This window comes from Eurypyga helias, unplaced genomic scaffold (assembly GCF_000690775.1).
Source record: "Eurypyga helias isolate BGI_N326 unplaced genomic scaffold, ASM69077v1 scaffold12585, whole genome shotgun sequence".
NCBI lineage: Eukaryota > Metazoa > Chordata > Aves > Eurypygiformes > Eurypygidae > Eurypyga > Eurypyga helias.
The window spans coordinates 63,311-90,732 of NW_010253500.1; the positions used below are offsets into that span (position 1 = coordinate 63,311).

The 27,422-nt window shown below is 36.5% G+C and overlaps 1 protein-coding gene across 1 annotated transcript in view; it reads right to left on the bottom strand.

Annotated features, from left to right (window-relative positions):
- Window positions 1-634: 634 nt before the first annotated feature.
- LOC104510444 (glutamate receptor ionotropic, delta-2-like) overlaps window positions 635-27,422 on the bottom strand; it is a gene marked incomplete at both ends in the record, with an annotated part of 69,188 nt that continues 42,400 nt past the window's right edge. Inside the window, 3 exons of the mRNA XM_010152694.1 lie at window positions 635-754; window positions 8,159-8,320; window positions 12,878-13,051. Coding sequence (XP_010150996.1) covers window positions 635-754; window positions 8,159-8,320; window positions 12,878-13,051 — 456 coding nt within the window. The remainder of the gene's footprint in view (window positions 755-8,158; window positions 8,321-12,877; window positions 13,052-27,422) is intronic.

Genomic DNA, 27,422 nt, shown 5'->3' on the forward strand with positions numbered 1-27,422 from the left:
TGGTGGCTGGCAGCCCAATACATACCATTACACATGTTCTGTAAAAGTTAATTTCTACTAAAACATTGTGTACTACTTTCACGAAGACAAGAGATTACGGAAATTTCATCCATGTTACAACAGATTTTCACTTTCTGTACCTATGAAATTAACCGCATAACAGTTTGAGCATCACACTTTGACCATAACTATCATCAATCTGGGTGCTATCAAGATAATTCAATGTAAAAATTGGTATTTTGGAAATGGATTGCAATGGTTAAAAAAACCAACCAAACAAACAGAAAACCCAAGCCAAACCAAACCCAACACACACACACACAAACAAACACCACCAAAAAAACCCAAACCAAAAAAACAGCATTCACTGGTCTTTCGGGACAGTTGACTGGCAGCTTAACACATTTTTTATTACAAACACCACCTTGGATCAACATGACCTACTGCAAAACTTCTTTTCAAAAAGTAGATGCATAACTACAAGGTCAAGACTTGTCTCTCCTTTCTTACTCCTCTTAACGAAACACAAGATCATGTTATCTGACGTCAAACACTTTCCTATTAACGTGGAACACAAGAAAGGTTTATTTAAAAATTGGTAAAAATAGCCATGTTTCAATATATGTAGCCTCACCTTGCGGATGCCTCTGCCAAGATCTTCTCCATAATTTGTCCCCAAAATTTCAAAATGCACATTTGGATTCCCCCCATTTTCTGCAAATTCCAGTTCTCCAGTCAAGCCATTCACTCCACCCTATCGGAAAAAAAGGAGAATGGAGTGAAAACTCAGAAGTGGCCAATTATAATAAACTTTTATTTCTCCAATGGATTTGTGGACTAACTATGAGGAACACATATACAACTACCAGAATAAGGACAGTTTTCCAAAGATCACATTTCCCAAAAAATTCTGAAACGAAAATTGTGCCTGAATCATTTAAGCACTTCACAGAAGAATCAGCTTCAGCAATGCTAAGCAGGTACATTAAGACTATTGCTTGTGTTGCATTTGCACTCCAATTTTTGTTCTTAGACCTATCAGCATACATGTATAGACACTCTAGACCCATAAAAAACCTAAACAAACAAAACCCAGCCAAACAAAAACAAACAAACAAAACACCCCCAAAACCACCCCAAACAACCTCTGTGACTAATTTTAGTGGAAGCAAACCTAAAGACAAATATATAAAGAATTAAGTTGTGGTGTGGCGCTTTTTTTTTTTTTTTCCTTCCCCCTCCTCCTCCCAAATGTTTCTCACCCAAATGAAATTTCCACATAAGATCAGGTTGAATTTTGGCTCAAGTTAAGTGTTTTTTGAGCGCAACATAAGGGATCTGCATACATGAAGAGGGGCTTATCCCCCTGAATAAAGTGATTTTTCTGTTTTCCTCCACAACTCTTCTCTACTACTAAGAATGCATAAGATGAGAAAGACTACAGCTTATTTCAATGTTGCTTTTAATTTTTTATATTTTAGTCAGAAGGGATTAAAATACTAAAGGTGAAGCAGTGAATATTTACTATAAAGAATCAGAGTTGAAAGGGCTATACATGCCACAGAAATACTCAAAATATATTCCAGGGTTAATTCAACATGACACACATTTCATCTTTGTCTAAGAACTGTGGTGACCTGAACTGTAAAATCAACAGAGCCACATGAAATACCTACAATGAAAAACTCTAGCCTTAAAAAATTTCTTCAGAGTCAGCAAATATTAGATGCTTAACCTACTTCCTCCAAAAAACTTGAATAATATTTGAAGTATGCCTGACAAAAAAATCTGCCTCTGGTGTAAGCACAGCTTTTCTTCAGAACACAAGGCAAGAGTTTTCAGGTTGTGATTGTTCTTTCAGTTAAGCTTTATTATTTGAGTGGAAATAAATGGAAAATAAACTCCTGTAAAATAAACGACCTAGCTAAGCAGAGAAGTCTTGCTGAATCATGATTTTAAAAGCTCTGTTCTCACATTTTTGGTTTGGAGAAAATCCAGGTAGGAGTATAATTCATCTCCATTGCAGATTAGTATGAACTAACAAAACATGTTCATTCCTTTATAAAACATTAATATGATTATAATAAAAATAAGTTAGTTAATCGTCGAGATAACTTTAAAATTTACTAGTCTAATATTGTCAGGGAATAATACATACATATTTAATGAAGTGTCACTTTTAGTTAAAAACAAAAGAACATTTTGGGTGTATATATTTTTTTTTAAGATTTTTTTATCGTATTTACTGTTTGGATGAGATACCACAATAAATATAAAACAGAAAATTAAAAATGAAAGGAAAACAAACATCCTGATTAAGGGTATATCTGCACAGACTTTTGCAGGAAGACTCCAGGTCATTTTTCCCCTCAGTGAGAGACAACCAGGTAATTTTGATGCATATATCTATGGTTAGCATGACACTGAGGTTACTATTTAGCTTGAGCAGAATCCTGTAATAATCACACCTTCATGCCTTTTAGATTGGGGTTAGCACACCTCTGGTTAGTTCAGAGTAAAAACAGGGTGAGCCTGTGTTTACCTGAAAATAACTGAGTTTCATAAATTTAAACTTTTTCTGTTAACTAAATTTGACTATATCCTATTCATGAACAATAAATAAAAACCTGAGCCACATACATTTTTTCCTAATACGGTCTCATCTGTATTTTTGATTATTTAAGCCAGAATTTCATGGTACATGGGTTGTAGAAATATGTGCAAAGCAGCACAGATTTGCAAGGCTTGGGATCCCCGTCTGACCCCTAGAAGCCTCCTTCTAGCTGACCTACCCTCCCTGACAATATACACCTGTTCCTAGTCCTGCACCACTCTGACCCTTTACCAGATACTGCTTTTATTACATTATACTTTGTATTTCCTATATTACTTTCTAAAGCTTTTTCCCCCTGCAATTTGAACCAAACCTGTGGGTCTGAGGCAGATGAAGTATGAAAATTAATTATGCTGTTATGGACCACATGAACTGCACCATGATTTCAAGTGAGGCACAAGCAAGGTCTGGAAAGAGGAATGAAAACCTCTGGAACAAAATTATAAAAGAAAGGAAATAGTCAACAAATAATTAAAATTTGTTAACACAGATGCTTTGTACAGCAGAAAATGCTTTCCTTCCTTCTTATTCTCTGACAAAGCAGTTTAGCATCAGGAACTTTCAGTATAGAAAATTAAAGTGACTTTATTTTCCAGACTGAGAGTGTTCCAAATGATTTATGGGGCATGAAGTTAGAATCATGTCTAAAACATAAATGACTTTTTGAGACTTGAGACAACAATGTAAAATTTTAGTCAACTTAAAAGAATTTTTTTTGTAATTTTTATCCATATTTGAGCAAATATGCTAAAAAAAAAAAAGAAGTATTTCACCTCAGTTACATCTGAAGTGATGAAATCCACTTTGTAAGAAAATGCAGGATTCTTTGGAAATACATGGCCCCTAACATACAGTATATGTTGAGAAACTTACCTACCATATTTCCGAATTGAATCTCTATCCAAAACCATTGTGTAAATTTATTTACCTTGATATTTAAATGGCTGCAACTGTTGGGGCAACATACAAATAGCAAGCCTGTTGGTTATTTTTGTTTGTTTTAAATCCAGTGGTAAACATAAATTTTTCATTAATTTATTTTTGCAATTTTATAATTCTTTGAAAATCTTTCATGTGAGAGTGTTTTTGATTAGAGCTTTCTTTCCTAGAATGCATACATCTACAAACAGTGTAATAAGAGTTCAGATTAAGTGGGAGTGGTCCTGGTTCGGAAAGGGCAGAGGCAGAAAGGCAAAAGAATTAAGAATCGCCCATATAATACCAACAACACCACTAAATCTGATAGGAAGCTGTGTGGAGGTCCTGATGCCTTCCTCTCTCCCTGCTTGTGACACACCCTGCTGGATCTGCAGGCAAGGCAATGCTGTTCTTGCTCTAGTCCTCACCGTTTCACACCACCTTTTTACAAGGCTTACACAAGCCTATTCTATTTCTTACAGCTGATGGAGTGGGACAGCGTATTGCCCAGGAAGAGTTTTAGGAGACTGCTCCAATTTTTCTGCATTGTCTTTCACAGCATGGATACGTCTAAAACACTAACTTGATTTATGACATGATTTTTATCCCTCTGCTAAAGCACAGTGGAAAGGGATCACAGAGGAAATGGCCATCTGTATGACAGCTACTGATCCAGTAACATCCTTATTAGATTTTTCCATGTTATTTGAAAATTCATTACGATAACGGATAAGAGTCAAAGAAACTTTTCATTCCACTTAAAGAAACAACGCTATTTGCAGAAAAATGAAGACGGATTTATTATCTACTCTCAAATTCCTCTAAGTCTGAGCAGCAGCCATGCAATTTCCTAACATATTTAAAACTGAAGAGTGTAATGTCAGTTGTTAGGACAAAAATGTTTTACTTACATTTCTGATCACTGCTCTGGGCTTTGCAGAGCTGTTGTAAAGCTTGGCAATATAGTCAAAACCTACTTGGGTCCTGTCTAGACTGGCAAGATAAACTACAGTTTATATATGCTTAGGCACTACTATACTGTAAGTCCCTGAAGAAAGCACTATTTACCCAGCAGTCAGGACCTTACATGGCAGTGTCAGCTTGCCAATCATCAGTTATAAAATATTGTACTTGCTTCTTACAGGTTCTGTTCATGCTCTCTTGCCCCCCCCCAATGTGATTATGTGAAGAGACTAGCCATTTTGCCAGTAAGGAAAAAATCTCTGGTTTCAGACAGTAAATAAAGAAATGCTATAAACATTAAATAAATGTTTCAGATTTTATTCTTAAAAAGACCTGATATTGTAAATATTGTTGAGCTTTCAGCTCAACACATCATTTTTAACTGCTACCAGACAGCCTAAGCTATCACCTGGAAAACAATTTGGCATTTTTTACACACCAACAATGAACATCACTGACATTTCTGAGACCAGAACTAGTTGACAATTCCACCCATGATTCCAAAAACAGCACAAGGTACAGCTCATTTTCCACAAAGGAATAGGCCCTATGTTGCTGCTAGCACTAAAAATTTGCTGTTTGTCAGTGAACTAAACAAATGTGACTGGGAAGAGATCAAGTAAGTGTGAAAGAAGATATATGCAGTAACTTGATGTCATTTTTCTGAGTTGATCCACCACATAATCTTACTTACATTTATTCTTAGACTATTTGGGAAGATTAATTTTTCAAACAGTAGAATTATTTTCTAGTAATACTTATTTCTCTCACTATGAAATAGCTTTACTGAGAAATAAACAAGTGAGCATGTGCTTGGGGACAGTTCCTATTACAGAAGTGAATTTAGAACTAATTGCTAGAGCTGGCCAAATTAATTAGAATTATATTTCTTGATGAATTTAACTATTCAATTCCAGAATGGGTAGAAAGACTTTTTAGACATTAATAATTGTAGTGGGCTTAAAACTTTTTTTTTCTTTTTAGGCTTTGTCCAATCAGCTGAATCCACACAGAAAACCCAGCTTTTGCAGCTGTTAGTAGAAATAGAGACACAGGAATAAAATAGTCAACAGTGAAAAGTAACAAAAGACAATAAGGAATGATTCAGACAGCTATACTGCCATTTCAATAAATATTTGAAGTTAATTCCCCCTCATTCCCTACTCTTTCCTATTAGTTCATAGTTTGTTTACTGCCAGAATTTTCCTATTATTAACAAGAGCCACTGCAGGTAGAACATCAGCATCATCCCTTTCTCTGACTTTCTTCAGTGTGCAGCTTATAGAGATTTCCCATCTCTTATTTTCCCCTTGAGAAATTAGAGACTCCCTCTGCAGATAAAACATCCAGACATTCCTGTTTCTGGATCTCTGATTCTAGAAGATAGATTTTCTTCTAGGAAAGCTTCCTCTGGAACTAGTTTTTCCTGCTTTTTTAGCAGCAAGAGATCAGTTGTACACAGCAGTAGATGGCAACATCACCTCTGCTTTGCTACTGCCAGAACAGCTATGTCAGTTTCTAGCCTTTTCTAAGATTTAATTTGGATTAAATCTTGTCTTTCAGTTTTAGCACGTTACTTAGAATTTCATCTCTGTCAGCACAATGCAGTATAAGGACTATTTGGATTACTTAATTTACAACAACAAAATAGCTTATCAGAAGCATCTAATTCAAATAGCAGAGAAACCCAAAAGCAACAGGACACAAGCCTTGTGACCTGCATATGTCAGGAATTTCCTTGGCATTTGATTCATTTTCTAGCAAGCTAACCACAACCCCTGGAATTTCCACTTGCTCCCCATCTTCTTGAATGCCTTCATATTTCTCCTGGTCATGTCTCTTCATGTTTCAGGGTTAAGAGCTACATAAATTGACCTTCAACACAGTGGAGATCATCTGTGAAAGGTCACAGAAGGAGTTTGTTCTATTAATCATATCACTTTAGAAGGTGATACTTGGAAGAAGACAAACTGGATAGCTAGGATGACGTGGCAAAGAATGGAATAAACTCCATTTGAGGTGCAAAGAGATGAGATGGTGGTAAGAAACAGCATAAATGATGTTTATGTAGGATCAGACTCACATCCACAAACACCACAAGCAAACAAATAATCGTAATGCTAAACAGTCAGCAGCTCTTTCCATGCTGGAATATGTCTGAATTTAGAGATGCTAGTAGGGCTACCAGACTTTGCCTGAAACTCCAGCTCAGAAAGTAAATTCTAATTCTAAAGAGGAAGTGGGTAGTTTGACTTTTCCAGCTCAGACACCCTATTCGGATTTGAGTAAGTAGAAAGAGCTTTTAGTTTATTAATGCAAAATTGTGCAATAATATTTCCAAAATGCAAATTGATAAGAAAAGTTCCAGAGCCAGCCTCGCCTGAAACATAGTTTAAGATACATGGAACTGCCAAATGTGAATTCCAAATTGCTCTGATAGGTTAAGAGCAATGCAGTTTAGAGTCCGTTAAAGCCATATCCTGCCCCCAGAATAAGAAATGTGTCTGGGATTATCCTTGCAGTCTCATACCTTCTAACTATTAGAATGGAAATTGGAGACAGCCACCAAAGAAAGCCTTGAACTGTTATTTGGAGCTAAGGCAGATTGACTCCGGACTGGGGAAAAATAAGAAGTGCTCAAAGGAGCCTTACACTTTACCTTTATCATCATAATTTCTGGTGTAGTTAAAGACCTAATGCAGAACAACAACTTCCTAAACCAACATTATATTTTAAATTATTTTAATGTGCTTTTAATGAAAGCCATAAATAAAAAACCTTTTTTTTTTAAGTTTTTTTTAAATTTATTTATTTACAATGCAGACACTGCCAGAACTTTAAATGTAAGTATGCATTACCAGGAAGTACATGCAGACAAATGAGAAGGCAGTTTTATGAAAGACATCAATAATATAGGGAGACTGAACCAAATAATTTACAGAAGAGGGTAAACTACCAACCTATGCTTATTTTGACTAAATCCTGACCCAGAAGACTATGATAATTTTCTCTAAGTATGTGGAGGCTGTAAACATCATGAAGAAAAGAAGTAACTAAGAAACTTATCTTCAAAGACTGAAGAACAGGAAAAGCATCTTGGACGTGAATGATTAAGGTGTGAAATAATAATCACAAATAAGTAGCGAGAGCTTAACATTGGATAAAGCACTGTAGAGACTGTTACAGGCAACAGTTCTGCAATGGCAGGATATAAACTATCTGAGTCAGTGTTTTCCTCACTTTCATTTCCATTATTTTACTATATTAATGTCAATAGCAATGCAACAGCAAGTTCCATAGAAAATTACCCAAGCGTAATTCTGCAAACTTTTTTCTTTTACAAATAAAATATTAAATTTATCTGCTTTACCTCCTAACCCATGGAACTTTTTCAACAGGATGAAATTTTCATACTTGAAAATTCTACTAGTTTGGTAGTTTTTGTAAACTAACTCACTGACTTCATTTCAAATATGTTTATTATGACATGGAAAAGAAACAAAAACTACTGAAGTCTATTTTCATTCAGAAACTCTAAATATATCAAAGCTATTGCTTTGAAAAGACACTTCTGGTAGTAGCAAGAATAACACACATCTCACAAGGAAATACTGCCTAGTGCAAGTATTCTAGAAATCAGAGAGAAGTACAGGGAAAAGGTACCTTCTTAATGGTTTCCAACATGGATCGTCCTCCTTGCCAGGGCTTAGAGTTCTTCCTGATGCAGGTGAGGCTGGCCATGCTGTGCCACTTCCTGTCCTCCAGCTTTTTATGAAAGGCGTTCGCCAACAGGAGGACAGTATCATATATATACAGGTTTGAAATCTGCAAAAGCATTAAAATGGGAGTATTAGCATTATTATCTGTGGCCTCCTGCCAGTAGCCAGAATTTATCATTTGTTTTGCCTCACCCATAATCTACTGGTAATTAAATTACTTACTTGGTATTAACAAGAATCTGTAAGAGTGAAAAAGTCATATCTTTGGCTCTGGTAGAAACTGCAGCTAGAGGCTGTCACGCTACAAGTTATTTGCAGCAACAGACTAAACAGATGTGAAGTAAAGGCAGCCCGATCACTGTCACAGCTCCACTTGCAGGATTTAAAACTCTACTCATGAAGGTAAACAGGCTTTCTTTTATGTTTAATCAGGTGCTTGCAACTATCAGTTTTGCAGACACTATATATTTGGACACCATCAAATTCTGTTCAAGATTGTTTTGTTCTTTTGAAAACCAGAAACTCTTGAAAATTTGAAATAAATGAAGCATAGTGTTTGTTCCTAATATTTGCAGTCAATTCTGATTGAGGCAATTTCTGGAATGAAATATGATCCGATGAAATCTTTCTCAGTGTGCAGTTGCATGTCAGTTCTGTAATTTATAGTGTTTTCTGTCAGAGTATTTGGCAGTGGTTGCTAATTTCCTGCCGTACAAAACTCTTATTGAATAAATGTATGTATGTTTCACTGTGAGCATATTTGCACACATACAGTGCAAGGAAGTTCCAGTTTGGCATCAAGGAGAACCTAAGAAATTACTTGTGTGTCAATTCCACTTACTATTTACTATTTCTATATATGTACTTTTAAATGCACACAGTACAAATTCAGGTGTGAAAGATAACGATTCAATGTAAAAGAACAGAAGCTCAGAATTCATGAATATTTCTGAAACTAGTAATTTACAACATAGCTTTATTTCAATCATTCTCTCCTCAGCTGGAAGGAACATTGAAATTACTAACAGTATCATAAAGAGAAACATCAGGTCTCCTAAACAGACCTTCTTGGGAAGAGAAATTATGTTCAGAAATGAGAAGGACCTTTGGGAATATTGTTTTTAGATAACCTATTGGTCATTTGAAGCCATGGATCCTGAAATTATTGATGGAAACTTATTTTTCTCAGCTGCACTATGAAGGGGGCTGTAAGAGCATTCTCCCTGCCTGCAAACAAATTCATCATCAACAATTTGCTAACTGAGGCAAGGTTGCTAGTATTTTTGCTCCATCAGTCACAAACAAGACATTTCCCAGATTTGTGGAGCATGCTGACTGCTCTGTGTAAGAGATGCCCCATACATATGGTCTGCTCAAAACCTTGAAAGGAGGAGAAAGATTAGAATAGGAAAGTATTCCAACTCTGTGAAGAATGTCCCTGTTCTGCCTCCTTGAAAATATCACATTTTATCCAAATTTTATTGAAGGACATCTAACAGTCAGCTTCTTTGCTTCCTCATAAATTCCCGGATCCTCCATTGCCTTTACAACTCTACATTGTTAGTACCACAAATGCACAGAACTTGTGATCCTTGTTTTCTTTTTTCTTTAAATCACAATGATCTTTCACTCCAACTTTCTGGAAGATGTTTCTGTGTTCTTATTCGAGCTTCTCACATGAGTCCAGTGGCTGTGAAAATTTCCATTGCAGTATTCACCCAGGAACTAATTTACTTTCCACAGATGCACTGGCCAGGCATGACAGGATTAAAAGCATGGGTTGAGGATCTGGGTTCAGATTCATCAAGTGTTTTTAAAATAAGCTGGATGATTTGTCTGTGTATTGTAAACCTACAAAGAATTCAAATCATTTCAGCTAAAACTGCATTTTCCCAAACTAGTCAGCACCACAAAGACTTTTGTTTGAGGGGGAGAGAAGGCATTATTACTATGCTGTGAGGCAAGTTTATTTTACATAAGCCTTCGCCAAAGGTAAAAAAAAGCCAACCCTCTAGAGAGCAGTGACAATAAGGTCACTAATGAGACAACACTGATACATGACGGGCTACAGGTGCTAAGTCATCATTTCCCAAACAAATTACATTGCTTTCAAGGTAGCTTCCATAACCCAATATCATGGGAACTGAAGACTGTTGTGACAGTTCATGAGGAAGGATGCACTCACTAATCTAGAGGAATATAGCTGGACCTTCATCAGGTATTAACAGGGCTCAGGAGTACAGATTTCAGCAATTATTAAGTACTGTTATTCCTTCACTAATGGTTCAGCTTAACATTTACAGCTGTCAATCACTGATAATGAAATTATAAAAACAATACGATTAATTTCTGTTTCTCAAAATCACCCTTCCCTGTCACTAACAGAAGTATGCTTCATTAGCAACTGTCCTGATGCACACAGTGGGGTTGCAATTTGAAGATACTTTACACTTTTATTAATTTCCCATGTAAATTTACTGAGACATTTAACATATTGCCTGGTATCCATTACTGATCCTTTATTTATTCCAAGGGTCTTGGACCAGTGGCTGTAGACTCACATTACCAAGCAGTAACTAACTGCAAAACCTCCTGTAATTCAAAATTCAGATGTAATTTTTTTGTTGTTGTTGTTCCAGAATGTAGAATAAAGGTATGTAGTGGTCAGATTAAGTTGTTGTTTTGACTAGGGCAATCCCAGAGATAAAATGAGAGATCTTCACCAAAATATTTCATAGTGCTTTAATAAAGCAGCTGAAAAAAATTACTTCCTCACACAGACTTCAGGGGAAATAGTTAAGAACAACAAAAAAAAAAAAAAGAAGGAAAAAAAAAATCAAGAAATGCATCCTTACAATTTCCAGATAAAATTTTTCTGATTAGTCACACTTCGAAGGAATAAAAAATAGCATTAGAAATTTCAATTTATAAACTGTTCCATTCCCCAGTTAATTTACAATATTGCAGAAGAGAACAAAGAAACGCTGAACAAACCCCACATTTACTTGAAGGTCTGTGCATCATATGAAGACACAGGGGAAACTGTAAGTTTTTCTTCCTTTCATTTTTTTGGTGTTGTCTCACTCAGCTACTAATGAAGTGCAGCCACCTCAGCAGAAGCATGAAAAAAAGCAACTCAGCTATGAAGAACAGTTAAATCAGTAAAGCTTCCATCATACCTTTGAACCAAAATGTTATGGAAGCTTTTAATAGGAATATTACAGCTCTTCAAGCTACAGGTTGATCAAGAAACATGGGTTAAAGCATAAGGTCCAATTTAACACATATAATGGAACTTGCCACTTTGTAGAAATTGAACTTTGATTTCTAGAACTTTTATCTTACTAGAGTCCATTCACCACTGAAGTGAAAATCAAATAAAAGTGAAGAGAAAAATAAATCAAAATGTGAGGCTTCCATTACATGATTTTTGGTTCCCACCTTGCTATAGTGCTCTTCGCAATCTCTAGTAGCTGCATGTAATCACACCCTCAGTTTTTATGCATTATCCATAGACTACCGATGTTCCTCTTAGGTCCATAAGTGCTACAACAGAATGGTGCAACCTAAATAATTTTCATGGTTCCTAAAATAGCCTCTAGAGATATCTCATGCATCTATTGACCTTACACAACTCTATTTTAAGAGCTCTAATAGGATCTCCGTATAGTGTGCTACAGCCAAAGTTTTTCATGTCATCAATAGTTGCTTACTGGCTGCTTTGTGAACAAGTAGTGAGGCAAAGACTCTTACAACTAACCTGAAACAATGCAAGACAAGCCACACTTCTTTTCCCCTTACATATTTTCATACTAAGCAAGGACACTCTTCAACACCTCCCTATTTCTCTCCCATTGTTTCATCTCACTTCTTTCTTTCAGCATCACAAGATGACTGCTCTTTGCTACTAAGTCACATATGCTCCTCCTGCACTACTGCCAATGCAGTTATCTTTCTACAATTTCATAAATGACCATAAAAAAAAATCCAAAAGTAAAGTCAACATCTTAAGCCAATTTCACATTTCTGATTTTTCATAGCTTTGTCATGATGAAGCCTAACCAGATATACAAGAGAGAGAGAGGACTTGCTCTTGAAAAACTATGTGTAGTCAGGAGGATAGTGACCATGATCCTGTTGCTAATTTTACATGGTAGGAAGGCTTTTAGAGTTTAACTGTGATTCATAATTAATGATTCTGAAAATAAGACCTCTTCAGAACATAAGTATAGATTTAGCAGCATACTCCAAAACACTTGAAACAGAAGATGTGGGTGCTCCCCAGGAAGACTTCCTCATTGACAACACATCTGGGGCTTAGAAAGCACAGCAACTCAGGTGACATTGTCTATGAGGAGGAAATCCTTGGTGAGATGACCAAAAAAACCCAAAAAATCTGGACAACAAAATAACTATCTCAATGCCCGGACATCTCTTTTGGACTGTTTTCTCAACTGGTGTGAAATGCGTGAGTTGTTCTCATCCATCAGTCACAATTAACCCCTGCCCAAGTATTTTCTTCTCATGTCATGAGCCATTAAACTACATGTCAGAGAGAACATGAAAAATAAACTTTAAATTACACTAAGTCTCTGGGGAAAAAAACCTTAAACTTATCTAGAAAGACAGTTCCCAGGTGGGAGTAGACTGGTATATGAACTACCTCCATGCTTTGGGAGAAAGGGTCCTTCGGATCACACAGTGATGAAGATATTCTGTGGTTGCCACGGAAACAGCGCTGACTTATGTTTTGGGGGACTGGAAATGTCTGTCGGATAATTGTTAACCTTCCAATTGACCTTCTCACCAGCTCCTGCACATCCACATCATTTATTTCCTGAAAGATAAGGCAAGGGAGAGAATACACATAGAAGTTAAAATACAGAAATGTTACCATCAGTTTATAAACAGTAAACAAACTGAGAGGACCGAGATGTGGTTGCTACACAGCTATTGTTCAGCTCTGCCACAGCCTCAGAAAGAACCTATGCATGCTCGTTAAAGCAACTGACATACCAACTTTACAATAATTGCAAAAGTTTAAATTGTACTGAGCCCAAACCTCACTGAACCTTTGTAAATGTAACTGGGCTTGGTTGTTTCATTTGGGGTTTTCTCCCTCTCCTTTTACCTTTGATCTTTTACTTAAAAGTATTTCACAGCATCCTTGGCAGATAATGTGTAAATCAGTAGGAAGTCATAGCATGATGCATTTCTAAGTGTAGCATTACTTAGGAGCTGTGAAGGTACAGACAATTATTCAGACCTTAGGTGTTAATTTCCTGGAAACAGAGTATCAAGAACACATAAACAATGCACAAGTTAGCAAATATCATTTACCAAAAGGGCAAAGAAAACACATTAGAGCATTCTCGGTGTGTATGTGCTTGTTTATAGCATGACCTAATTTAAAACAAACTTTTCACTCCATAGGCTACCTATTAAGACTTAGAGCTGAACATACAGCTCTATGGACACACACTTCAAAGAAAAAAAAACAACCACCAATATGTGAAATATGAATCTTAAAATATTAACTGTGAGGCAGGTTAGGGAAACCAGAAAAACAGTTCTTTACATAGCATAAATTCCTGCAGTTTGGAAACATGGTGTTTTACACCAGTGAACAATGAGGCCCGAGGGGAACATGGAGCGAGACGAGCATGGGCTCACAAGCAGCAGCAACTGACTCCAACCTTTACATAAGTACTTGAACTATAGTTAAATATGTGCTTCTTCTGACGACTCAAATAGGGTCAGCTAGTAGCTTTTAAGGCAATTCTGTGTCTGTATTCTTTTATAAAGCGTGAGAAATAATCTACCAAATTGTTCCATCTTTTCAACCAGAATCTTTTTCATCATACTGAACTGTTTGTCCATAATCTGTCTTAAATTCAAAGGTTGATGCCCCAAACTTTATAGACATTTCAGTGTGTGGGTACCCTCACAATAAGGGAGGTCCTGAAGGAGTGCCTATTAGCAGCCTGCCTTTAACATATGTCTGCATACAGCCACAGTTCATTGAATATTTCTGATTCTCATTTGTGTATTTATACCTTTTCATTTTTCTGAACAATACAACTCATCTGCACTGTTATATATGTAACTAGTGCCATAATCTTTTTTCTGCCTCTAGCTTCCTGATCTATACCCATAACCAAGAACTTAGGACACACCAGGAGATAGAGTTGAACTCAAATTACGGAATCTTTCATGCAAAAAGGAAGCAAAGCTTTTTTAAAAAGCAGCTCCTTACATGTTAAGAGAACTACACCAGTAATCTTGGCTTTTTCTTGGAGCTTCAGTTAACATACTTCAATTATTCTGAAGCAACTTCTTTGGACATACTGGCATCTGTTTAATTCCTTTACAGCTTGGAAGAAAAACACATGAGATGTAAATATTAACTTCTACTCTCTTGACTAGAATAAAAGTATCTTATTCTTCTTCACAAACTGTCATAGTTTACGAATTTATCTGTTATTAATATTCTTTATGAAACATAGATTTTTCTGCAAACAAAAATAACACATGGCATCAGCTATGTCCAGTGTAATATCTTGCATTTCTGGTCGATTAATCCTTAATGTACCATAGATAATGGTTTCGCTCAGCTTAAGATGCCGTCTTTTCATTTAGTCTGTATCATTTCACTAGCTGCAAGGTAAAAAAAAACCCAACACGCTGTTTAAGGAGAATGCATGCAATTTTATAAAGAATACTTTCAATATAATTGGAAAGGAGAGCTCAGGAAACTTATCTTGTTTTTAAAATATAGCCTTTCTCAGATTTAAAAAAAGTTTGCTTGGTTTCATTATAGGCTGTTCCCAAACTGTAACAGCAAGTTATTATACTTGTTCTTATAATGCAAAAACTGTTATCTGCATGGCCAAGTTAAACTGCTAAATAATACTTTAAAAGAGATTTTGACTTTCAACTGCTCAAGCATTTATCTTTTCTGCCTCAGAAGTGTATTTATTTTTTCCGTATTTAGCATTTTTGGTTACATTTTAATTAGAGTGTTCTCATTTTAACCTTTAGGTTATTACCTCATATTTTTATACATCACCTGGGAACTACTAACAGAATCCAAACACCAAAGAGATTTTTCTATGGTTTCCAAGGAGGTATATACATCAATAAATTAATGACAGCTATTATTTTAAATGCTGTGAATTTCACTGATTATATCCTAACTTCGGATTTTAGGTTAACAAAAACCAATACCATTGAAACCCAAATTCAACTTTAGTAATTTTTTTTTTTTTTAAATACTTGGCATTGGCTGAGTGACGAGCCTTTTATATAACTCTCCAGTATCATCTCTTATTCTTGAATTTTGGATCTGACTTAAGAAAACTATATAAAGCAACTATTGTATGAGAGGAAACAATTTTCATTTGCCCTTCAAAGGAGGATACAGTATAATGATATAAGGATGGCAGATGAACTGTTATACAAGCACCAAATGTCAAAAAAAATCACGAAGTTGGCCAAGTTGAACTGAGTTGACACCTGTATAAATTTAGGCTAGGTTATATGGCTGTATTTATTTATTTATTTGTAAATCAGAAGTTAAATTTATAATACTAAACCTTCTTTTTGTTGGTCTGAAATTGGAATAAAGGGAAGGCTGTCCTATTTCAAATGTTTCAAGGATAAAATCAAATACACATTTCATCTGAGTGGGCAAATAAATAAGGAAAGAAAAGCTATTTTAAATTAATAGCTCTTTGCATATGAATTAGGAAAAGAGAACTGAAGAGGATCACTTCGACATAGCAGGCAGAGACACCAGTGGGAAGCAAGACCGTATGCTTCCATGCTCCCCTAATAAGGGCCAAACAACAGCAGTAATACCTTTTCTTATGGAAACAACTTTGAGCCAAGGTAATGATTCCAGTATTTATCATATCCTGGACATGCCCTATTTTCCAGTGCATGCCATGTCTTCATCACATCCTTCACGACACTCAAAGAGGAGAGCATTTCTCCCTCCTCCAAAAGTCAGCAACACTGATCAGGGGACAAAGCAGGAACGGGTGACCACCGCATGCCCTCTTGAGGCCTCGGACTGCCACTGCCCATGACATAGCATACTTGTGCTCTGCCCTTCCTGAATTTCAGTCTGTCCCTTGGCTCTCACCTGTCTGAAAAAAAGAGCTGGCAGCTTGGTCGCTGACCTGCACCCAAGAGGGTGACATTTTGCACCTGACCTGCCATCACCATCAGAGAATGTATAGGTTCAAATGAATTTCTAATACTACTGTTAATCAATTATCCATATTAAAATGTAAAATTATGTGACCTCCTGGAACTAAGCTGTGGTTTTAGGACCTGATCTAGCTGCTTGAGCTTAAAACATTGGCATGCTCTACGCACTGCTTCACGGTGGATTGTACTGAGCTGAAACACAATGGAACAAGCTGAATGCATCAGTCAAGGACCAGCCCTCTCCTAGGAAAAACATGTGTTCATCTGAAAGCAAGCTTTGAATACAACCTTGTGGGTCCTCCAGTCCTCTGTTGTGCTGTCATGGGCAAACATTTTGGGTCTTTTTCAACGAACTATTCTTAAAAAGAGTGGTGGTTTTGGTGGTGGTGTGTGGTTTTTTTTTTTTAATTATTATTTTTTTTTCCCTTTCCCTGCTCAAAGAAGTTGTTTTTCCAGACTCTGATGCCTCCCGTAATTAGAAACCTTCAACTAACTTCCGCCCTCAGTTGATCCACAGGCAATTTGAACTCATTTGTAATTGTGCCAACCTTGTCCTCTAGCCCTTGACAATGATGCATTTATTCACACTCTGTATGTTTTTATAAACAGAGAACATATCCTCTTTCAGTCTTTGTTTTCATAGGCTAATCAAGCCTTTCAGTCTCTTCTCACACAAATCAGCTTTTCTGTGCACCCGTTCCATTCTAATTTTAATAGAGCTGGTCATAATTTTGCACATTATTGCACATGAAATCCAACCAATCCTTTCTACAGTAGCATTAATATTTTCACCTCCTACACAGTAACTGTAGGCAGTGGAAAGTGTTTTGGGTTGTCCCTGAGTAAACAATAGTAATAGAGAGGTGATGGCAGCCTTGGGCATAGTAAGATGACCCTGAATGTTTTAACAAAGGAAAATGACTGAGACACATATGGATTTAAAAATTTTAAAATTATATTTCTTCAATTTAAAAAGAGCAAAATACATAAAAGTGATGAAAAACATACTAACACCCCTTCTTCAGTTCCATTAAATAAAATCTAAGCTTATTGTACACTTGTGATTTAAGAGCCATAAAGAAATAAAATTTTACTGTCCTGAGCTTTTTGGGGTTATATTTACTATTGTGAAGAGGAAATGAAGAAAGCAGAGATACACAGACAGAGGAGGAAAGGGAGTGAGAAATCCATCCTCATATTTTGTTAAGGCATATTTTATCATGACTACTTGCAAATCTATAACTCCTACAAATTTTAAGTACAGAATGGCACCATCTGCTTTAAGGCCCTGAAGAAATAGGAACATTTATTTGGAGAGGGTTTCCTCAGCTGAATGCACTGATCAGAGAGATTGGTATTATTTGCAAAGAACTAACACGATGTATTATACTTCAGCAAATTATGAATCCTTTCATTTTATAGGAACAACACCCCTCCTCCTACTCATGCATTTCCATTACGATACACAGTCTTAAAGCAAATTTGCTGTATTACATAAAACAGCATCTAATGGAACAATAAAAATTAAAGAACTCTTTCCAGGCATTAGAGCATTCAAAGTGAGCAATTAAAATAGCAGGTGTTACCTCACGAAGCCCTAAGCAGATTCCTGATCAAAAACTGAAGGTGCTATTTCCTTTTGTATTACTACACTTGGCACAGTGATGGAAAAAGACAGACAATTCCAACTACTTTCTCATTGCAAGGAATTTTTTGGATCATATGTAGATTTTGCAAAACAATGCATTTTCACTGTAATAGATCATCTTAGATTTTCAAATTAGGAGGCCAGAGAAGTAGTGTTACAGTTACCTAGTTGAGAGAGTGCCTTAGCCAATACAGGCACAGAAACACAGATGTCTAAGTTGTCAAAGATGTCACGAAAGATTTATGTAAGCAACAAACCAGGCAGAGCTCTGCGGTCGTTTCACAGTCATCTGGAAGTACTGAGGTCATCAACAGCTAACGGACAACCATATCCAATGGACTTGGATGTGAAGATAGGTATTTTACATACCACACAGTAAGAGGTCCATAAATCACTGCATTTCAGATCTTGCACTGCCGAACTGGAGGCATTGAGATCTTATTACTAAAATGGTAAAATGTCACTATAAGTAAGTAGTGTTTTGCAACATTCATCATTTCAGGAAATATTTACATCTCTGTTGTAATTTGAACATAGCAATATAGAAAAATAGGGCAAAACATGATTCTTTCCATATCATTATCTACAAATCTTATTTATTGATAATCTGATTTTTGGGTCCACAAAACGCTGAGATTATTAACATTTTGAAACAAGCAGAATTTGCAAGTAAATTACTTAAAAGGGAATATGGATTTAGGTCTAGAAGCAGATTAAGCTCTGATGACATTAAAAACAACACCAGGAATGACTGAATGAGATAGAGAAATATATATTATAGCACAGTTTGCCAGAATGAATTTAATCATGGCTTTCACCCATTTCACATACAAGACTATAAAACTAAGAAGGGATGTTGTACGTTTCCTTGCTTACATCATTCAGCTCTCCTAGGTGTTGGGACTGCAGAGAAATAGTTTTGGGGTGGAGAAGGAAGTTTAGAGTGCTAACCACTTTGATCCCTCTGTCATTTAATATGCTGCAATGTGCAAACAACAATGTTCAGAAAGCAGATTCTTTTTCCACAGAGACATTAATTTCTGAATAAAAAGCAAAGAGCATGTACATTAGGAATGGGTCTTTGGTTTTATTTTGCTTTAGGGGGGTGGAGGAGCTGACACAGCTAAAAGCAAGCACCTTCTTTTGAACTATCCAATTCAAATAACATTTGAAATGAAAAACAAGTGGCAGTGTCTAACTTGAACAGCAAGCCAGTATCTAGGCTTCACCTGAGAAATTGTTGTCTAATCTATTCATACAGAGGTTAATGGTGGAATGCTTCACATTCTGTTAATGTTTCTATTTAAATAATAAGTGTTAACTATGAAGAACAGAGATCTACTCTGCTTTATGATACCACTCGCTAAAAGTGAATTCTAGCTTAATCTGACAGGAAAAAGAAAACAAGTATGTTGTTCCCATGAGATTCTGTAGCTTAAAGCTGGGGTCTCAGCCAGCAAGGAGTGGGTGATTCAGTGCTGGAAAACACACATGTTACTGGTCAGGAGCAATGCAGGGCCCAAACCAATAATTTCTGCTGTATCTGAGTTTTTTCACAGCATTTTCTGAGGCATAATTTTCTCTAGGAAAAACTGGCTAAAAATCCACTAGTTTAAACAAATAGGCCAAAGTACAATCCCACTGCAACAACATTCTACATTTATTATAACCTTGAAAAAAATCCTTTGGATTAAATTACCTCACTATTAGCACACTGTACAAATGAAAATCTAGTAATTAAGTGTCAAAACTGAAGTGCACAGTAAATCCAGAGAGTAGATCTCTCTGGAATTTGCGCACATATCTGCAAGCAATCTTCTATCCTGAGAATATACAGGAGTCACATGATCTATATGTTAGGGGAGAGTTTTCCCTCCAGGGAATTCAGCCATTCTGGTCTTAAACTGCTTTTCATAAAACGAAAGAAAAACTGAATGTTGTCAAATCTAAAAACAGCAGTAGTGTTCAATGTTTTATATGCAAAGCTACTTCACATATTGACTTGTCATATTTTAGCTGACAAGCATTCATGGAAGAACATACTTCACAGTATAAAAATAGGACATCAATTTAATTTTGTCTCTGTTTTCCCTTCATGAATGTTCATATATGATCTGATCCAGAAGTCCACCAAAAGGTCTTCCACTAATAGGTTTGGGTAGCAACAATGACTGAATTCTAGGGGAGTTCTTAAAGGAAAGGGAAAAATTTGAATTCATTATAATAATCTTTATTATCAAGAAAAATCATTAAAATAAAAATGAAACACAAGCACTCCACTATGAAATATTACATATGAAAAAAGACCTTGAAAAGATCCTCTAAAAAATGTCAGCTCAAGTCAATTGTGAAACCTCAGGATTCTCAAAAGGTTTGTTTTTTTTTTTATTTTGTTTTCCATTTATTCATTCAAATCCAAGAACTTGTCATTCTACTTTTATTAAGCAACATCCCACTCCTCCAGCATGTCTGAACCTTGTTGTAACTATTGCTTCCTGTTGGCAAAGTCAAGACCAGCATGAATATTGTCAGTAAGCTTGGAAACAGAATTCATTTTTCACAACAATGTTCACTTGACAGTTACCTCATTTATAATGATCCAATGACAGTCAAAAGCAACCAAATTAGTCTCCACGACCTGAAATAGAGAACAAACCAGCTATCAGTCAGCTTGCCTGTGAAAGCCAGGGGAGGGGAAAAAAAAAAAAAAAAAAAGGATGCTCTCTACAAATGACAAAAAGTGAAGCTCATGGTCTCAAAGACCTTTGTTATTCAGCTGATGATAGAGAACCTTTAGCAAAATTCTGCAGAAGCATTTGTGTTATTGTTTGACTGCTAATTAAACTTGGAAAATACATTTCATTGCCAGCATCACAGAAGAGAATATGTTTCAGTTGACTGAGGAGAAAATGAAATCATTTTTGCCTTAATATTTTGAGTTGAGAAGGAGCAACAGAAAGGAAGGCAGAAAATGAATATCAAGTAACTCCTGTCAGATTTCTGTACCTCCTGCCTCCAAGGCCTTTCCAGTGTACATCTACCCTGGAAGCCTGTGAATTAAAAAAATCCCAAACCAAAAAAACCCCAACACCACAAACGTTGGGGTACACAGAAATGCAAAAAGAGGGGAAGAAAGGGTTGTCTTGAGAAAGACAGCTGTCACGGGGATGATGAATGATGGCCTGTCCCAGCATCCATGCACAGAGGTCCTTGAATCTTCCTCCCACACATTCTCTCTCTTTACTGAAAATTGTTCCAGCAGCTGCCCCTGTGCTGGACTGAAAATGTACTTCCTAACTCATCTTTCGCTCAGCCCTATTCTTTCCTTCTTTCAATCCACTACATTTTGTGATGAGTCGTGTTTGATTTACCTTTGCAATGGAAGCAAAGAGGGAAAAAAATAAAACATTTGGCCTGTTTTCATTAGCTAGGAATGAAATCATTTACAGGAAAAGGCAAGAGGCTAATTACAGAAAAGGCTGGACATCTTGACTTTTTTTTTTCCTAAGTGAAATTGAAGTAGCATTGACACTGAAATAGTTCTAAAACGAAATTAATCCCATTTTATTTGTATAATCACCATGTTCATCTTGATTCACAATTCAAAACTACTGGATACTTAAGAATTTGTTGAATCCTGGAAAACAAATGAAACCAACAAATGGAACAACACCAAAAGACAAAAATTGAAACACTGTTTGGAACTTAATGTTTTAATTTTCAAGTGGATGACTAGTTCTGGGCTCCTATTACTTGGACAATTGTACAGCAGTCATGTTTGGCTTTAAATGATGACCAACATAAATGTCAATTGCTAAGTATGATAGCAATTTATACTGTTCCATGTTCAAAGGAGAATAATTTAAGTGGCCATATTATCTCTTAAGAGCAGCAAAAAGCCCCATACTTTCATAGCCCATAACTTTCATTACTAATTCAAAGGTCATTAGGATTTGGGTCACTGCTTAATTACTAGAATGGCAGGCAAGATTGGAAATTCTGATCTGGAGAGACTGGGAAAAAAAAAACCAACCCAAAACAAAAACAAAACAAAAAACCCAAGAGCAACTGTATATGAACTGACTTCTTATTTGAAAGTCTCACAGCACTAGTAAGAAAGGAGAGGAAATGAAAGCCATAGCTGCTAATGTGCTTCCGGAAAATATCAATATTATTAGCAGTAGGAATCAGGATCCTCACTTCCTGTGGAATTTAGGCTCACTACTCTTTCTCTGTGATGACAATTGTATATTTTGTTGTGCTGTTTTGACATTTTCTTGCATTCTCCACAATAGGCGTCCACATGGCACATAAAACAGGAACAGGATAGAATCTGAACAAATACGTGATGGGAGACATCTACACAGACCCAGTCAGGGTGCTTGAACTGGAGCAGGCCTGTTCTAATCAGATCTCTCATATCAAACCAGTCAGACGACAAAAATATCCAGGAACAGAGAAAGGTTAAAAATGGACCAATTATTAACAAAGTTCTCAAGGGAGCATTTACTCATATAAATTTCCAAGCATAGAAAGTTTGTCATTTACAACATAAGCGATGCCATTTAAATTTTCTGTAACACAAAACACATCAACACCTTACTGAAGCAGAAACAATTCTGCTAGTCAATCTACATACATTTCTGCTGAAAGCAAGCAGAATTAAAGAAGAAAAAAAAAAAGGTATCACATCTGACATATCTTCTGATCTCGTCAGGTTCCTGGCAGCCTTATCCCTCCTAACTTCTGGCTCCAGGATGTCCCGCTGGGAATGTCTGCTCTGCCCTAACTATTCTGCTTAAGATGATGAGGTTCTCCAGAGGTTCCTGTGGCTCCGAGGCAACCTGCCAGAGGAATGCTCTCAAAGCCAAGGTTCCCCAGTGGTGTTAGGGGAATGACGATAATAATTACGCTCCACAAAGGGCTCCTAAGCTCTTCCTTTGCTTCAAAATGGCCATCAACCAAACCCTCAAAAAGAAAATCCACATTTTATGTTCAGTTTTTAGTTACACAGTAAAAGTAACCTTGATCACTTCTTTGTGCCTGAAGATTTGGCTGATCAGATTTTAACACACTTCATCTTCCATTAAAACTTTGGTTTCAGCTCATTTAGTTTCTTTATAAATACTTGGTTCTGTGCATCTACTTTGCCCAGGCTCTCAAATTTCAATTAGGCAAGGCCTTTTCAACAGAGTATAGTTTTAAGTGTCACTGTTTTTATTATGCACAGCTCACAGACCACTGAAGTCAGACTCTGGAAGGTGCTTACTGGTCTCAAGTCACTCATTATTTCAAACAGCTCAGACTACCTATGATATATTTATTCACATCTTGCAAATAAAATGAAATGCATCCATTTTTTAGTTACAGTTGCAACTCCTGTGCAGAAAGATCATGTTTTATCGACTAAAGTTTATGCATTCATGAATCTACTTAATATTAAAGCCATTTTCAAAAAGCTTATGTCAAATTAAGATGAACTTGTAATGTACTCAGAGACATTCAAACTAACATATTCTAAGTTTAGATAGGCTATGAATAGCTCCTGATTTAAGAATTCACTTTTCCTTTTAGTCTGCCAGAAGCTGCTTTTTGGCATTTTCCTTAGTCCATCCACCTGAAGCTTGTTCTACTATTGACAGTGGTTGTTTAAAACGATGACTGATGATGCCCTGAGAAAGATGTTAGACTCTTTTTATTTATTTTTTTTTTACGTTTTAGTCGATGAAATGTAGATTTACATCTAAGACAGGACTCAGCATTAAACTGGGATTTCAAGACCATCTTTTCCTCATTAGGACATTCAGTTTACCTAACAAAATCCTAGTCCCACTGATATCTGTCACAAAAGAGCTGGCCATTTCAGCAGGATGCATCTTAGTCCCTTACATCTGAACATCTCTTCTCCCAATATGACCTATATTGTCCATTTAACTGTCTTTAGAGTTGAGCAGTGCACATTCTCACTACATCTGAATTGTAGGACACTCTACTATTATCATCACCATTAATAGCCTTCTGATATTTTCCGATTATTGTGCTTCTTACTTTTTTCAGTGTAAAAGAACACACAGACACAGCCACTGTTTTACAGAAAATAAATACAATACCACGTTAACCTTCATTTTCGATTTGTGAAGGAAAAAGTTGTTCAACTTCAAAGTTTTCATCAAACACTAACAGTAATCATGCATAATCTGACAGTCAGAAGATTTGATCCGCAGTTATTAAGCACAAGTGTACATGTTCAAGACTATATTAAATCAGTCTAAATAAATAAATAAAAATATCTAAAGCCAGCAGCAACACAACCTAGATCCAATGATGTGTCAGTAAACATTCATTATTTAAACACAGCATGCCTTTACAGTCATGACACAACGTTCCACAATGGCCTTGTCTATCTAATGAGTTTGCTGTTTTCTTCACTTAAAAAAAACCCTACAATTTCACTTGGAAGGGATGATAACAAATAAGGTTTAAGTAAAAAACTCAAGAGAGCATGGCTGGTTCTGCTTAAAATTGATCATAACTGAAAAGCACATATAACAGTTTCAACGAAAGTATATAATGCAGTTATGTAGAAGTTTTCTATGACTAATACTTTCAGAAAATTAAAACACATTTGTTATGAGTAATGATCTTTTTCTAGTTGAATTTCACATCTGCACGCATGTCAAGTGAGGTGGCATGAATTCATGTTTTGTGCCAGGGAATAACAAATGTACAAAATGCTTGCAAAGGTGTAAGGGCACTAATGAAAAAGAAATCAATACCCTGTACATTAGAAGCAATAAAATAAATTGATAGGGATTGTGTAGGAGGTAGGGGTTTCAAGATCCCAAGCATTTGAATACAACACAAGTTTCAGATTCTGTGACAGGAAGCAGCGCTGTGCATTCCTGAAAAGCAAGGGACAGATTGGAAATTTCCATGCAAGACAGAAGGCAGGTGGATGTATTGTTTATGCAGCTCACCTCTTAAACTAAAATTGAGAATAACTAGAGTGTGCATTCATAATGAGGGCTGAACACCAAAATCCTACACAGATATTGAGTGGAGGAGAGTTGATCCTTTCCAAAACAAAAAATATCATTGACACATTTGACAAATTCTCTTTCCACACTTCCTCTGGGAGAAATCCTAGAAGAATTTGGCTGTGGGTTATTAAACACAAAAGGCTAAACTCCACACACAAAGCTCTCTGAAGCTAAACATAGCTGCTAGCTGGGAGAACATTAGGAGATATTATCATATATGCTCCCTTAGGCATACCTGGTACTGTCATCTACTATGTCCATCTTCGCAGGTAAGATTAAAACAGTCTTTGGTCTAACCCAAGATGTCTGCTTTTGTGCTTCCAAATATATTTTGCTTTCTTAACTGTGATGAATAATACTAGCAGTAGCTAAAGGAGCAGAAACATTAATTCTGTATCAACTGTTGTGCAGTTCAGACTTTTTATTTAGTGAGAGGGTAAATATCTGAAACTACAAAAAAACCCCACTTTGTGCTCTTGAGGCATTATTTCTGCTGTGCCATTGGGAACCTCCACTGTGTAGGAACATACATAAACAGATAAACTCCAGTACGAACTCGGCAGCTGCGTCCCTGTAGGCTCGTAGTAACTCACACATTCCTGTCTCGTCCAACTAAGTCTTTGTCAGAGAACAAGGAGAGGACAGGGAACACAGCCACCAATTTCAGAGAATGATTTTTCAAAATTCAGCATTTCTGCATCTATACGCTGTGAGTATTCAGCTATTTCTAATGCCACATCACATATTTCTCCAATACTAAGAATCAAAGCAGCAAGTTAGCAGTCCAGTTCTGAAATAGACTTCATGAAAATTGGAGAAAAGCTGAAAAAAAAAAAAATTCACTCTCTACCCACTCAACCACTGCCCAGACTGAGACTTCACATGGGAGTATTCGAAAACATTGTGTCATTAGTTGCGTAAATCCTGCAGCAAAGGATACAGCCCATCAGGTACGCAGTGCCATTCATACAAAGTCATAGAAATCCACAACAATAGATATAAAAGATCATTCTTAACATCTTAGTAACTTTAGAAATGTGTTCATGTCAAACTCCAGCAGTTCTCCTAACACCCTATTAAAATAAATCAAACTTCTGCTTCATGAGGAAGGTGTTCCACTTAGTCAAACATGGATGCTATTGAACCGATGAGCAAGAGCATGGATGAAGCGGAAAATAATTTTCTTTTTCTAAAGAATTCAACTACACACCAAGGGAGATTTTGCAGAGAGAAGAAAAATGCTGTCAAGCAGACAAGTGATGAGCAAGGACAAACCATCTGTCATTGGCAGTAACTCCAGAACTTCTGAATCTTTGGAATAGCCTGACAATTTATCATAACTATCTCTATTGTTCATGCTCAAACCTTCAGATGGGCTAAATGCAAGACAGTATCAAGCAAGTAAAGAATTAGTAGTGCCAGCATGCAAGCTTTTTGCATGTGCAATAATCAGCAAGTAAGCAAAATAGCTTCTCAACAAAAAGGGCATGCAATTTAATGGAAAAATAACATTAAAACTTCATTTCTTCCTTATAGTTAAGGGTCCAGAGGTGTGGGCCAAAATGATACAGATCAGAACGCTTAAATAGGAAACCTAGGAAAACTGTTCTGGATCTTCAAAACTCCACTCCACACCCCCCCCCCCCCCCCCCCCCCCATATACACAACAGGTCAGAGCAGTCATGCAAACATCTAATGAACAGTAATGTTGCATGTCTGAAAAGAGCCATAGAGAATCTGGCCATTTCAAGTGTCTCCTGTTTGAAACATAAGGGAGAGCTCCTGGGCTCCAGTTTTACCTTTGCTACAGTTCGGGCTGCTCTACAACAAGTCACCCAGATGCCATGACTCATTTCTCAAAATGCTGAAGAAGTGTCTCCAGCTAGAGCTGGCCTTCTTGTTAATTTTCTGCTTGACCAGGAACTGTGGGGTAGTGGCTGTGAATCTCTTTCTGTTGGACCACCACCAAGCAAATCACATTTTCCTTTAGATTTTTCACAAAAGTCAACAAATGGAATTATAAAATCCCTTGTTTTGGAAATGGCTGGTACTGAAATAATTTAAAAAGTGATTTAGAAGTTAGTTTTCCCAACAGTTGAGCTAGGACACAAACTTCCTGCTAACCTCTTCCAAACATCCTCTGCCTACAATATGTACTATTTATGTGGTCTTGTAAACTGAATTGCACTCTTCCTGCTGGAAGACTGGTAAATTGCTCTTGTCCAATACCACTAGATTTGTTGCTTATGTCTTTTCTTAAATAGGCCAAATAGAATTGGAATCTAATTCTTAAATAGACCAAACTC